Genomic DNA, 13,766 nt, shown 5'->3' with positions numbered 1-13,766 from the left:
TGAGGATGCAAATAAGTTGGTGCTTCAGTGAAATGCTAGGTCTTTTTCCCCTTAACTGTAGCAGTTTGGCTTCCAACACTTTTCTCAATCATCACTGAAATTCTTATCAACAAATAGAAATGACCAAGTGTCATCTTCTGTACTTGCTCAGGTGTAGGTGTTCCTTGTGCTTTCCCACTCTACTGTCAGCTCATCCCTGTGTGTTGCTTCCAAATTGTGATGTTGCATCTGCTTTCACAGATCCTTTGTAATGAAATCGAAATACTCTCTAGAGAATTAAACAGCAAATTCATGAGGCTAACAGCAAAGGTACCATGCACACATGAGTATGGTTTGGTGACATCCATCACTGCGCTCAACTTAATAGTAGCAATGGGATCACATGCAAGTTTGGGGGGAAATTCAGTGGGTGATCAACGAGCCCTCCGAATAATGAACTCATACCTTTTCACTGCAGAGATTTGGTTGAACCTGTAGTTTAGCAATGGGGGCAAGAAGATTAGCCCAGTTGTAAATAATGTATTTATTGGTTGATTTTTCCAGATCCTGACATTGATGCTGCCACTGCCATGATGCTTTTGAATACTCCCCCTGAGATACAAGCAGGTTGTGAGTAGATATTTCTATAGCATATAGCAACATAGACGTGTAAAGTTAATATTCTCTTTTATAAGTATGCAGCGTACCAGATAAAAAGGACGATTTAATGAAGAAATATAATTTCCCTTGTAGACCCTTACACTTCCTTGACCCTTACATGAGTATAATTTTGTGATTCGTATTACATTCTTTGTTACATGAATAATAGTAATCCATGATCTCTAATGGAAAAGAGGGGTTATTGTTATTCATGACATACACATAATTGAGTAACATACTATTATCTGTACTGATAGAAAGACCTGGGGCAACAGCCAGGAGAAAGGCAGGAAGAGAAAGAGAGCAAGAGAGCGAAGGGTACATGGCATATGGTTTTGTTTTCATTTTGTTTTGATTTGACTCCCATCGTGTGAGTTACCACAGCCATCTGGATACTTCCCATTCACTTGGGCACTGTTTCAAGTCCTTCCTTGCACACATCCTGCCCGATTTGCTTTTTTGCTCTGTCTGATGCAAGGCAGTAGGCAGGCTCCAGGGAGCAAGGAGAGGTCTCATTTCCTGCCAGTACTGTCCTTGTTCTGTGAGCAGACCCGAGATTTTGATGCTGTGTATTATCAGAGCACTGAAGAGGCCTTGGCCCCCACTGTTCTTGGGCTGTGCAAATAGCGCAGGAATCGTCCTGCCGCACAGACCTCGCAGTGAAGGTATTAGAGGAATCCGTAGAGGAATACAGCTGCACAAAAGCGGGGAGTACAAGAAAACAAACATATCGCTGGTCAGCAAGCATGGTAGTAATGCCAAGTGACAGGCAGCTCTAAAAAATAAAGGCAGAAGTTAAAATAGAAGCCATTATCAAGCCTGCCTGGCATCACTGCTATTGTTCTAGCTCGGGCAACCAAATCCAAATTCCAGGGGAAGCCTTGATTCGCACTTTGATACTCTGCCTGGGGAAGAGAGTCAATTACTATCAAAGCATTTCCTGTGCAGTGGAGGAAAGCTATTGTCAGCCTGCTTTGTGACCCTGCCAGAGAAATGCCTCTTGAGAAGCTCCTCTCAGGGGAGAGCATGATGTACCAAGAAACTCTTCTGGGAAGATAGAAGAGTGGTCCTTGTCCTCCTCTCTTAAACAGCCTTCAGGGATTGTGTGCAGTAAAAGGGTGAGCAATCCCAGCTACATGTAGGTAGGAAAAATGAAAATTTTATCGGGGCAAGGAGGTTATTGTTGGGCTTAGGGGGAAGAATAAAATGAGAGGTCTTCAAAGGATCAGAAATTTAAAGAATCCAGATTTGTGGGGTGGAGAAAAGGGGAAAGAAAGTTGGAGTAGAATGAGAGTGCAAGGGTAAAAGGGCATGTGAAAGAGGGAGGGAGACATAAAACAGTATGTGCACAGGAAAGGAATGGGAAAACGCAGAATAATCTGAGCTTCCAGAGGAACTGAAGAGCACGAGAAGGTTGCAGACAAGAAAGGGAGGAGATCCATAGCAAGCTGCATGTACCAAACACGCTGCAGATTTTTATCACATGTGCATGTTTACCAGCATTGTAGGTGCTTGCGTGGAAGTGATTTGGAGACTTGGGGACTGTCATTTCATAGCTTGCAGGTTGGCAAATGGCTTAGTGCTGTTTTAGTTTGTAAAAGGCTAGAATTTCCTTCCTCAGAGCGACCTCTACAAGTTTGGCGTATCTCTCCCTCCATGTCACCTTCTCAGTGGGCTGTTGTTGCAGGACACCAAAAGTGAGAGCGAGATGAAAGCAGAAAGGTAGCTTCTCATTCACATTGCTCCCCCTTTGATGTCTGCAAGTAATGAGGCCTTCCTCTGTGCCTTTAAACTGACATGCAGGGTCTGCCCAGAAGTTCATGCATTCCTCCAAATGTTGGGTAGAATTGGCTGGTGCCAGGAGAAAAGAGCAGAAGTTTTTATCGTAACCTCAGAGGTCCTCTAGATTACAAAGGAGAAATATTTTTGTGTGTGTGCGGATGGATACCTGAGGAAGTAAATCAGCCTGTGAATTGCAGTTGGGTCTCACTTACCTACCATGTTAGGAAAATCTTAGGCAACTTAAAGCAAATTTACTACTGCACATTAAGGAACAATTGCACACAAAATCACGTTTAAAATTAGTTTTCAAATAAAAGGCAATTGGGCTATAAGAATTTCATTACAATGCTGAGCATCATCTAGGAGCCCGCAGTTCATTTTCTGTTCTGTCAGTGAGTACAGTGGTCTGTAAATCAAGTTGTGAATGATCAGGGCAGTAAGCATGCTGGTACTGCTTGATCCCTTGAAGATTTAGAGTTCTGTTTGTCATATTAGACTGTGATGTCAAGCATGTGCTCAAACCATCAGGGCTGCAAAATGCCCCTTCTTCTGAAGACAAGCTTGACTGGAAGTGATTTGAAGAGAGTGAGACATAGTTTACAGTTTGGCCAAAGGTGTTAATAACCTGACCGAAAACACCCTTTTGGTCTGAGAGTCTGACTCCAAGTGTGCCAGTTACTTCCACAACAAAGACAGTCAGATGGAGGCAGAACCTGGGTGTCACTTCACAGTACAACAACTTGACAAGTCAGAAAGTTTAAAACTCCAGTCCATTAAGGCCTTTGCCTATCCTACGAACATTTAACCATCGTGAAACATGGATACCTCCAAAGCAGATTGTGGCAGAGTTTGGATTCATGTTTGTGCGGATAGTTATTTGGCTTTTGACTTTGAAGGCATCTTGGATTAAAAGCTGTCTTTCCAGCGGGATAAAAATCCATGGTTGTCTAGGCAATGTGGATGCTAAAAGCATCTTTAGGATGAAGATAGCAACAGCCTTATTCAAAGTCTTATTACAATTTATTCTTTTAATATAGTCTGTCAGAAAGGAATCCCATCTCAGTGCCTTTAGAAAATCCAGAGTAAACTATTCCTGCATTGTGACAGATTGATTAATTAGCTTTACAGTTTTAAATGACCATTTAAAATTCTATACCTATGTGTGAAACACTACTAACATCCATATATGAATTTTAAAATCAGGTTTTGCTTTTATATGAAATCCTGAAATGATATCTGAGCTGGCACGAACACTGCTTACTATTTACCCCAATCACATCGTGCTTTAATTTTCACGAAAAAAAAAAAAAGCAGAATAAAAAGAGTAAAACACTGTTATTAGGGTTATTTTGTGTTTGTGGGGATTTTACTTTATAGCTTCATGAAATTGTTCACATTGTCGCTGAAGATGGGAAATAATGCAATTATAGTTGGGATGTTGACATCAGAAATCAATTTCGAAGTATTAACACTTGCAGTATTTTCACAGACCAAATATTTCTAGATAGTAAATAAAGGCAGAAGTTCAAAGTAACCAGCTCTGTGCAAAACTCTACTGAAACATACAGTCCAGCTGACACCAAGAATAAAGCATGAAAGCTTTATTCTACCATGTGATATGCTAGGAGAGGGCATGTAGGAACACAGTTTTAGTACTTTTTGTTTCAGTTTGTAGAAGTCCTCATATTTCATCACATTTCTTATGGTTTGATTATGTTTTAAAAGAAACAGCAGCTGAAATGCTTTCTTCAGTAGCAGCTATTGCAGGTTACAAATACTTTGGATTCTATTAGCAGCCAGTACATGAATATTAATTCCAAAATACATGACTTGCAATGAAAACTGCATTTTGACCTGCAGGGAACTGGGTACTGGCTGGGCCATCTTTGGCAAGCTGTGTCAGATTTCTGGGCCTGTTTTCCTTGATGGGAATCTAATTCACAGAGAGGACAAAGGAAAAGGAGATGGTGAACCATTGGTGAGGCTCATTTAGAAATCATGGCTACTAACTCAATAAAGCAAATGAGTTAGTTTTGTACAATTGTTAAGATTTTCAGTACTTCGTAATGTTTTGAAAGTGTATGTTACCAACTGTCATTCCAGTGTAACATTCCCTACTCTTAAAGAGTGTAGTGTCCTGGGCATGTCTTTTAGTCTTGCCAAACCTTTATGTTTTGCCATGAATAAAATGGAGATGATTTTGGTGGCTTTGCAGTTTATTTGAACTTCCTGAGATTCGAGTCACTGTAAGCATTTTAAGTAGCAATTGGTGAGGTCATTCTGAACTTAGAATCATTTGCTCTTCAGGAAGGGCCAGGAAGCAGGGAGTGTGTGTAGTGTGTTGCTGCTACTGCTGGTGAAACAATGCTGCAGTCAAAGGGATTATACTGGAAATCTTGACTGAATTCAAGAAGCTCCTGACTCAGCAATATTATACATAGCTTCAGATTCATAAGTAGTCCTTTGCCTGTTGCTATATAATTTGGGAGTTGCACACAAATGTTAGTACATTGCTCAGGCTGAAGTTTAATACTGCAAACACTATAAACAGTGCTTGCAGAAAGGGTTTGGGTAGAAGCCAGGAGGCTGAGGGTCCTCTCAGCTCTGAACATCCATCTTCTTTTTCCTGTACTGCTCAGCACTATTCACCCAGGTTAGCTGGAAAGTAGTGGCCTTCAGGAGACTTTGCAGCACTGGTTTTGTGAGTGGTTCCTTAGAGGAGATCTGAAGCACTGTGGTAAAGATGTTTGGGAAGATACGATCATGGAGTTTTGCTGGGTGCTCCTTAAAAAGCAGGTTTTCCAAGGGTGAGATCAATGTCTCTGGTTTGGAAATCTTTATGAATCTTTGTCTCAAAGCATATGAAACCCAGAATAGGTACATTTATTTTGAATTTGTTGGGAGAAGAAGTAGTTGCCTAAAGAGATTTATTAATACTGTACCTCTGTACTTTTAAAATCGTATGCCGATGAAGTTTGCTTTTTAAGTTAATGCAAGTGGATTGTATATCTGAAAGATGTATTTAGAGGAATCAAGACAAAAAAATGGTATAAAACTGTCTTAATAACAGACAGAAATCCTCCAAATAGGATCAACTAGAACGTGCTGTTTTCTTGGGACATTTTTATTTTAGATGAAACTTGATAACTGTAATGTTCTGTTTGTTCTGCTTGTGGACAAGTCACTTACTGTAACTTGACAGCTTCCAGCCTAGCTTTTTATATCATAAAATGATAAATCATTGACAGTAAAATGTTTCTTAATGGTATTTTTGCTGACAGCTCTGTAACAAAGTGAAAATTGGGAAAAGATATTTTCATAGGGTTGAAACTTCCCATTCCAGTTGCTGGGATTTTTTGGGGAATTGCATCCTCAACTTCTATTAAAGAGGAATTTTTTTTTTTTTACTTAAGTGTTTCAACACTAAGTCATTAAAGTGAGAAAATAGAACTGGAAAGAAAACTTACTTTTATGAAATACTTTCTACTTCTTTCTCCTTACTCTTCATATTTGATTTAGCATCGTGGTTTATTTTGTTGTTGAGCAGTTCCAGCATGATCAAAGTGAAGAGTCACTAGCTGTAGTTGTTTATTTATACTAAAAATAACTCAGAAGATTGAATTATTTTTATTAAATGTCCTTAGACAAGGTATGAGTGTGATAGGATTATCAGGATACACTTCTCTCTTTCCACCTCAAATTTTTGTTTAGAGTAAGTTGCTTGTTGGATGCTTCCTTGATTTGCAGTTTGTTAGGACTACAGACTATGGAATTTAAGAGCTGCAAAGTTGTCCTTGGGCAGTAAAATAGAAGAAGTTTAGGCAGATGGCATCAAATTTATGCCTGGGATAAGACAGTTGGAAGTGACTAAAGTTACATGTTTGGCAGATAACATTTGCTTTTGGCAGGTTATGATGTCCCATCAATTATACATTATTAGCAATTTCCTATTTTCAGTTCTTAGAGCCTGAGATAAAGTATTTGAGTAAACACTGTCCTGGAAGAGAGATTGGCAGAAAAAAGCTGAAGCTGACAGATATTAGCAGAAACTCAGTATCTCTCGTCTGTAATGATTTTTTCTGTGCTACAAGAGATGGGTCAGGGAAGAGAGCCCTGAGATAAATGCATCCGCCACATGATGACAGAGAACCAGTCTGTCCCTACAGCATACCTTCATACTCTAATATTCCACTTCTTTAAAGTCTGTTTTCAATAAATACTGTTCAGTCTTCCTCACTAGTCTGAATATTGGCTACCTGAGCTAGATAGTTTAATGAAGTGTATGCTTGTTTCCCACATGACTTAAAAGAAGATGTTTGTTACCCCTTTCTTTTAATTTCCTTGATTTACAACAAACCACTCCCAGTGCTGATATTTCATTTAACTTCCACATGCCAACATTTAACCAAGAAGTTGGTTTCCTTATTTAGTGCACTGTTGGGATGTCAGTGTGTCTGACGGCTCTATGCATTGAGTATTTTCTCCTTCTTTTCCATTTTAATTTTGCCAAATTGCAAAATTAGACAACCAAATCTTAAGGGAAGGACCCAGTCTAACATGGTTTTGATTGTTGTGAAGGTCTTGTATGAGGTTGTTAGCTCATCTGGATGGGGGAAGTTTGCTTCACCTCTTACTTGTGGGTAAGAGATTATGGATCCAGTGTGTTGAGAGGTATGATGAAAGAAGTCCATAGTTTGGGATATTCTTTCTACTCATCTGATGTGCACACAAGACCATGCACTGAATTAAAACAGTCCTGCACTGTCTGTTGAGCGATTCTTACTTATTTTCCACCTCCAGAGGCTGAGTATGGGCTACAAAACATTAGATTTTTCAGGGCTTCTATTGTATCTGTTTAACACTATCTGAATGCAGTGTTTTGATAGATTCAGATTATGGTATGTTCTCCTACATGGCATTCACCTCATTGTCTGTTAAACTGTTTTGTGAAAGTTTGCTACAAAAGACAGATTATTTTCCCCCTTGGAGAAGTTCAGAGATGAAATCTTGATTTTTGAGATTGGATACGTTGCTTCTCTCTGCAGTTAGCCAGTGGAGACTTGAAATGTCGGCAGATCCTACTCAGCTTGTGGAATTCCACCAGAACAGCGTAGGATGCAAAAATCATTTCCTCGTCCGTGTAGCAGGTTAGGGGCAGATTCTCTGTATGTGGTTTAACTACTCCAGTGGAAGTATTTCCTGGGTTCTCCTTGAAAACCTAGCAGTGATGAAAGCTGAAAGGTGAATAACGATTATGGTGTTTCACACTCTTCTGCATTTCACTAGGAACATTTTGTGAAAGGGGAAACCTTTATCAAAGAGATGCATGGATCTTTTTTCATTGTTTTCTTGAGCTGAGTTTCTCAGACATAAATGTCTTTTGGCACTTGCACAGAAAAGGTGTAAATTACATTTCACACTTCTGGCTAGAAATTGGGAACCATGTAACCTGCCTGTACTGTTGGTTAAAGAAGCATTAGAAGAGAGGAGTCTGGACTGTAAGGTGTTAGTTCAGACTGGCACTGATTGATGATATGACTTATAGTAAATTATCTTACCTCCACACCTTGAATCTTCAATCTAAAATATAAATACCTCACCTCAAAGTATGGTTTTGAAATGTAATTAAAGCTTGTAAGGCATAAATGTATCTATGGAATAAAAGGACCGTGTATTTTCCAGTAAATAATCCACAACCCTTCAAAATTACCAACATGTGGAAATAAATCTTTGGGTAATGAATAGCCATCTTCATACAGCCTGCACAAAGGCAGGGAGAGTGTCTGTGTACCAGGGACAATATATTAGCAGTTTATATACTTAGATTTTTAAAAAATAAATTACAGTCATTTTGGGAAGGATGAGTGTTGATGCTTTAAATGCTATAAGTAGAGATACATGAGTAATAGGGTAGTCTTACAGTGGCACATTGGTTATGTGGATAGCTAAAAATTAAAACCTTCTGCTACTGAATTGTTTTGATCCTACTTTTCATTTTAGGCTTAGAATGCTACAGAAACAAATTTATCAGCAAGTTGTGGGTTTTTTTGTTTTTTTGTTATGGTTCCCAATGTCTGAAAGGATACACTGCATCATCTGGTGTCCTCCTTCAGCTGATCCCTTGCATAGAACCTTTCTGTTCGTCTATCTGCATAACTTAACTAGTTGATGTAGTGGTACTGCTGCATCATAATTCAGAGAGTTTTGGGAGGCAAAGATTTGGGGCAGGGGGGGTGGGGGGTGTCTGTGTATGTTTTCAAATGTGAAGCTTTCAAATACAGTGTGCCTGATAGCACAGCATGACTTACAAATCTGCAAAGGGTCGAGGAAGATGGAGTGGGAATGTCAGTATATAGAAAGTCTAAGCTATGAGACTTGGCAGTGTATTTTCTATATATAGGAGTGCAGGGAAAAAGGAAACTTAGAGAAGGTAAACAAGGAAAGACATCAGACAGTATGTTTAGAGAAGTGATGGGTTAGTGAACAGGATTTTTTAAAGAAGCAATGGGAGTTGTCAGTAAGGCAGAAAGGGCAGGAGAGGAGGAAGGATAAGATAAGCATCACCTAACTCTGCCAACAGACAGGATAATTAGGTAACCATGGAAAGAAGAATTTGAGCATCAAAGAGCCTGTTGCTCTCTTTTGCAGTAGAATTTTTGGTGTGTTTGCTTTCAAGTTTTACGTATGTATGTGTATTTAGGCAACATCTGCTGGCATGTGGCTCTGTATGTATACATAAATGTTTCATTTCAATATAAAACCTCATGGTTTGTGTCAGAGTAAAGAGAAAATTCACAGATCTTTCTTGGTCAAAACTTCTGGTTCATTTATTTTAATGGGACTTTGTAAATGTAGAGAAAACTGTACTGTGTAGTGAGTACAAAATTTGTCCCTTGTGAAAACCTGTTGGAAAAACCATGCCCATTGGGAATGGTGTGTTTCATCAATCTTTTGATATTTAGCAGGTTTATCTGTTGCTTTGAATTTACCTGTATTACTCTGCATTTTAGGTTGGCCTTATCCTTGAGCAGACTGCTTTTCTTTCATGACATTGGTATTTTGGCCATCTTAAGGTCATGCTGTTGAAACAAATATAATAAGAAATTCAGAATTCGGAGCTTTTAGCAAGATAACATTCCTCTACAGTATCTACAAACTCAAACGTAGGAGCGTTGAAAGCCTGATAGTGTCCCCTGAGCGAAACAGATCTGATCGATTTCTCATAATCTAGTGCTGGAGGAAAAAGTGCACAAAGTAGTGAAGTATAAATAGCAAAAAGCAATTTTTAAATTATTTTGGTCATTGAAAGCTGACCCTAGTTGTTATAAAGTAGATTCTGTAATTTTAGCCATTTGAGGCTGTATTTAAGCGCCTAAATAGAAATGACCTATTCTTCAGAGGTGCTCAGAAGCAAGAGTGGGTATAACGCAGTGACAGGATTTAATTAGGGTGGTGATGTGCTCTCACCAGCAGGAGAAAGAAGATTATTTTCCCAGAACTAATCTGTGTGGTCTGGAGTGAAGTAAGGTGAGCATCAGGATAGCAGGAAGGGAGGTGTGGATCTGGCTTGGTGTTGATAGGAAGTTGAAATGCACCTCAGCAACTTAGAAATAATGTACTTCTGATTCTGTGGTTTTCTGCCTCGGAATACACTAATCTTTTTGGGTGTGAGCATTTGAAATTGGGCATATAAAGTATTATGTGTTGATTCTTAGGCTGAATGATTTTTCTAGTCTCCCTGTAATTTGTTTAAAAATAAAATTCTGTAGGTGTATATAAAGTGATATGGTTTACATTTATCTTACATGTATTTATATAATATCTGTATGTTTAGAAATAATACATCCAGAGTAATTATCATCATTCCCATCAGGGGAAGTACGTAGTATAAATGATGACTTACGGTGAAGAAAAACTGAGCAAACAGGCTAGCTGTGGATGTTAAAGAAGCAGGTTCATGTTGAGGCTGTAGAGTGTTACTGTTCCAACCTGAAGGGACATAATACCTGTGCAAATAAATGGCATTACACATTAGTCCCTGGTAAGCGCCTAGGATAAGAACTGTGTTCAGTAGGCCTGCATCCCACAGTGGAGGAGGAAAATGCTGAGGACCTGCTAAGGACAGACTCTTCCTTTGGTGGTGCCTTGGTAGTGCTTCCTCTGCTGTTCCTTCAGTTGAGGGGGTGGCTGCCTTGGGCTGAGCCTGGATAGAAACATGCCTGGATAGAAAAGAAGTACTTGGTTGTAGGTTAAAATCTTGTTGGCCAGAGCTGCAGTTTTCAATATACAGCCAAGTTAAAAGGCCCCAGTGAAATCTCTCATCTGTAGTGGCCAGTACCTGGGCAGTTCAGTGGCAGTGGCATCAGTGCGCCGTGTTGGATGGGCGATGCTCAGCTGTGACCCGGCCATGTGCTGGAGGCACGTGACTGCTGTCAGGTTGGGTGACAGAGGTCATCGGTGGCAAGAGAGAGGGGCTAATTAGTGGTATGGAGCTAATGCCTTTTTAGCCTTTTCTCTTTCACTTGCTGGTAAATCCACATTTGTAGATAATATTTTATTTTGCAGGAAACAGAGGCCAAGAGATTACTGCTCAGAAAGTAATCTGGGATGATAAAAAGCTGTGACCTGTGTTCTTGCAGTGAAGTGCTTATATTCTGTTTATCTGTAAAGGGTCATTGTTTTCTTACTGTAGACAAAGTAGTTACATCTGTGCTCATAGCTGCTTTTGACTCTAAGCACATGCATTCCCAGCAGAATGGTGATTGCAAAACAAAAGTGATTCTGTTGTACGAGGAATGATCTGCAGCAACTAGGTCAGGCAGTGGCTTCCACAAGCCGTGTTATCATTGGTTGCTGTTAAATTTTTTGCCATGAAAATAGCATTGGAAATAGCATGGCATTCACAAAAGTTGAGGCTGAGATGTTCAAGGTAAGCAGTGTGTACTACACAGTCCTCTCGAATGTTTTCTCATTTTGCTCCTATATTTTTCTAACTTTTCCTTTAAAAGAAAAAATCTTGGGGTTTTTGTGGTTTTTTTTAGTTCCTCCGGGAGTGATACAAAATGGAGCTCGAGTTCTGAGTAGAGGAATATTTCCTGGAGCCAGGCCATTGCCAATCAACCCTATAGGAAGCATGGCTGTTGCAGTAAGGTAAGAGTGGCTCATTGCGGGATCTTTATGAAATAAATCAGTATTTTGCAGGGAATGTAAAAGTATATGTAAGCTCTGGTCAACAGATACTTTTCTGCTTGCTAATACTTGTGAGGTTCTAAATGAATAAAACTCTGCCACCTAAAATTCTTGGGTTATCATTTTTCACAAGATAGTCACGGCACATCTGTCTGTTGCACACTGGTTTGTAAAACGCAGTTTTATTTTCACTAGCAAATTGCAAGCAGTTTCTGATAAGAATCTCCTACAGTGACCTGTTTTTCTAATGCTTCTTCCTGCTCCTCCCTCCCTCCCTCCCTCTCACTCTCATTGTCTCTCTCCCTCCCTTTTCTTAAAGACCTTTTCCTGGATTAAATACCAGTGAGAAGAGTATCAATAATATTAAAGCAAATTCTGAAAGATATCTAAACATACAGCTGTTGTTATTAACACAGGTCTTTGTGAAGCAGTTTCTTTTATACAGTTTCTATTTCAAGGTTACACCGAAACATTCCAGGATAAAAAGTTATTTGAAGATCCTCAACTTTTTCAGAAAGCAGGGCAGTAAGAGACATCTAGTGATGGCAATAAGAACTGTGGTTCAGTGGTTTGTTTTACTTAAAGCGGTGATGGTCTATTGGTGGAAGAACAGTTTGCCTCAGGTGTAGCTCCATTTTCAGTCAGTCACAACAGAGATTAATTTGGTCAAGTGTGCTGCCAGTGCCCTTCTGTTTCAGAACTGTCAGTATCTGGAAAAGCTATTTCAGCTCAGGCCCTTGGGTATTCTGGGTGGGGTTTCATAATTAGCGCTGACCCTGCTTTGCTGGGCTGTTCCAATTACACCCTCTGATCTCAGTAAATGGCTGCAAGGCAGTGAAATAAACTATGTCAATAGATACTTACTCAGTTATTATTTACTTGGGATTTTTTTCCCGTTTGCTCTTTATTTTTTTATCCCTTTTCAGAATCAGCATCTAGCCCTTTGGGTATGCTATTTCCATCCAGTAAATGGAGAGAGAGAACCTATGACATTCATATATTCTTGATGTTTAAAATGTGTAGTGGGGAAGATACTAATTGGAATAAAATAAATATTTTTGATGTGTAACTGTTCCATCTGTTTTTCACATTTGCTTCACTGAAGGGGTGCCACCCTGAGGGTCATCCTCCAGAAGTCTGCAGAGTTCCTCTCCATCTCGCTTTACCACAGTCTGGCTTTGCTAGCAGTGGAGGTCAATCATCTTCAGTAGCTTTGATGCTAGCTTTCGCCAGGACTTGTATTCTGCTGCAGTGGGGATTGCAGAGCTGTGGGACTAATGGATCATTAATTACATACAGTTTTTATGAGGTGTCTCAGCTAAACAAACAGAGGACACAGTGGTCTGAATATTCTCTCTGATCTGTACTTTCTGCTTAGACCCTGTTTCATAATCAGAGTTGACTCAAGGAGGACATAGAATTGTTTTTCCTTCCAGGCCTCTTGAAACTTCCTTCTGTGTAGACATCCTCAAATTACTATGCTGTAAGGCTGCATATAGTTAAATTTTATGTATTTTCTGAGCACTACTTCTCGTTTTTTTTTTTTTCTAGCAGGTAGAACGGGATCTTTACCAGCTACCTGCTAATGTAATTTGGGAAATTAGGGACTTAACCCCTCTCCTGCTTATGTTCTTTTTGCTCTTGTCTCAGAGAAAAGCATTTATAATTAGTTAATGCAGACATTTCTAATTCTTTTTGTTCTCTTCTCCAGCCTTAGGCAGTATGAGAAATAGCTTGCTATGATTATATTCCTGGTCTGCATGATGTCTGCTCATATTTAAGGGCTCCTGCGATATCCCCTTTTCTAATTCTTGAAAAGGGGGTAGAGGGTGGGGAGAAGAGGCTTTGAAAGACTTTGAGAAGTTAGGGGACTCTGCAATAGAGCAAGTTCAGCAAGAAGTTTTTTCTTGGTCTTCGCAGGCTTAAGATCCAGAATTTCTCTAACAATAAGGTCAGTCTGGATACACAGTGCCTCTTAGAACATCATCTGGTCCTCTTAAAACTGGATACTTCTGTTATCAGTTACTGTAAAAATTACACCCTGTTTCTTGGTGCTTACCCCTCTCCTCAGATACACAGGGCTAAATAGGACCTGTGATGTCAAGCTTTTCATGGCATCTCATGAGAATAATTTTGCTTATCGTGTGCAGCAGGGG

The 13,766-nt window shown here is 39.6% G+C and overlaps 1 protein-coding gene across 8 annotated transcripts in view; it reads left to right on the top strand.

Annotated features, from left to right (window-relative positions):
• The window catches only part of FOXN3 (forkhead box N3), a 213,556-nt gene that overhangs the window by 184,440 nt on the left and 15,350 nt on the right, over positions 1 to 13,766 (top strand). For 5 of the 8 annotated variants that reach the window (XM_074908523.1, XM_074908522.1, XM_074908521.1 and 2 more), the window contains exons 5-6: positions 544 to 609; positions 11,463 to 11,571. In XM_074908523.1, the coding sequence (XP_074764624.1) occupies positions 544 to 609; positions 11,463 to 11,571 (175 nt within the window). The remainder of the gene's footprint in view (positions 1 to 543; positions 610 to 11,462; positions 11,572 to 13,766) is intronic. The other 3 variants (XM_074908527.1, XM_074908526.1, XM_074908524.1) reach the window with 2 other exon arrangements.

Source organism: Athene noctua, chromosome 6 (assembly GCF_965140245.1).
Source record: "Athene noctua chromosome 6, bAthNoc1.hap1.1, whole genome shotgun sequence".
Taxonomy (NCBI): domain Eukaryota; kingdom Metazoa; phylum Chordata; class Aves; order Strigiformes; family Strigidae; genus Athene; species Athene noctua.
Note: the sequence above shows the minus strand (reverse complement) of the source record. Positions and strands in the feature narration are given on the sequence as shown.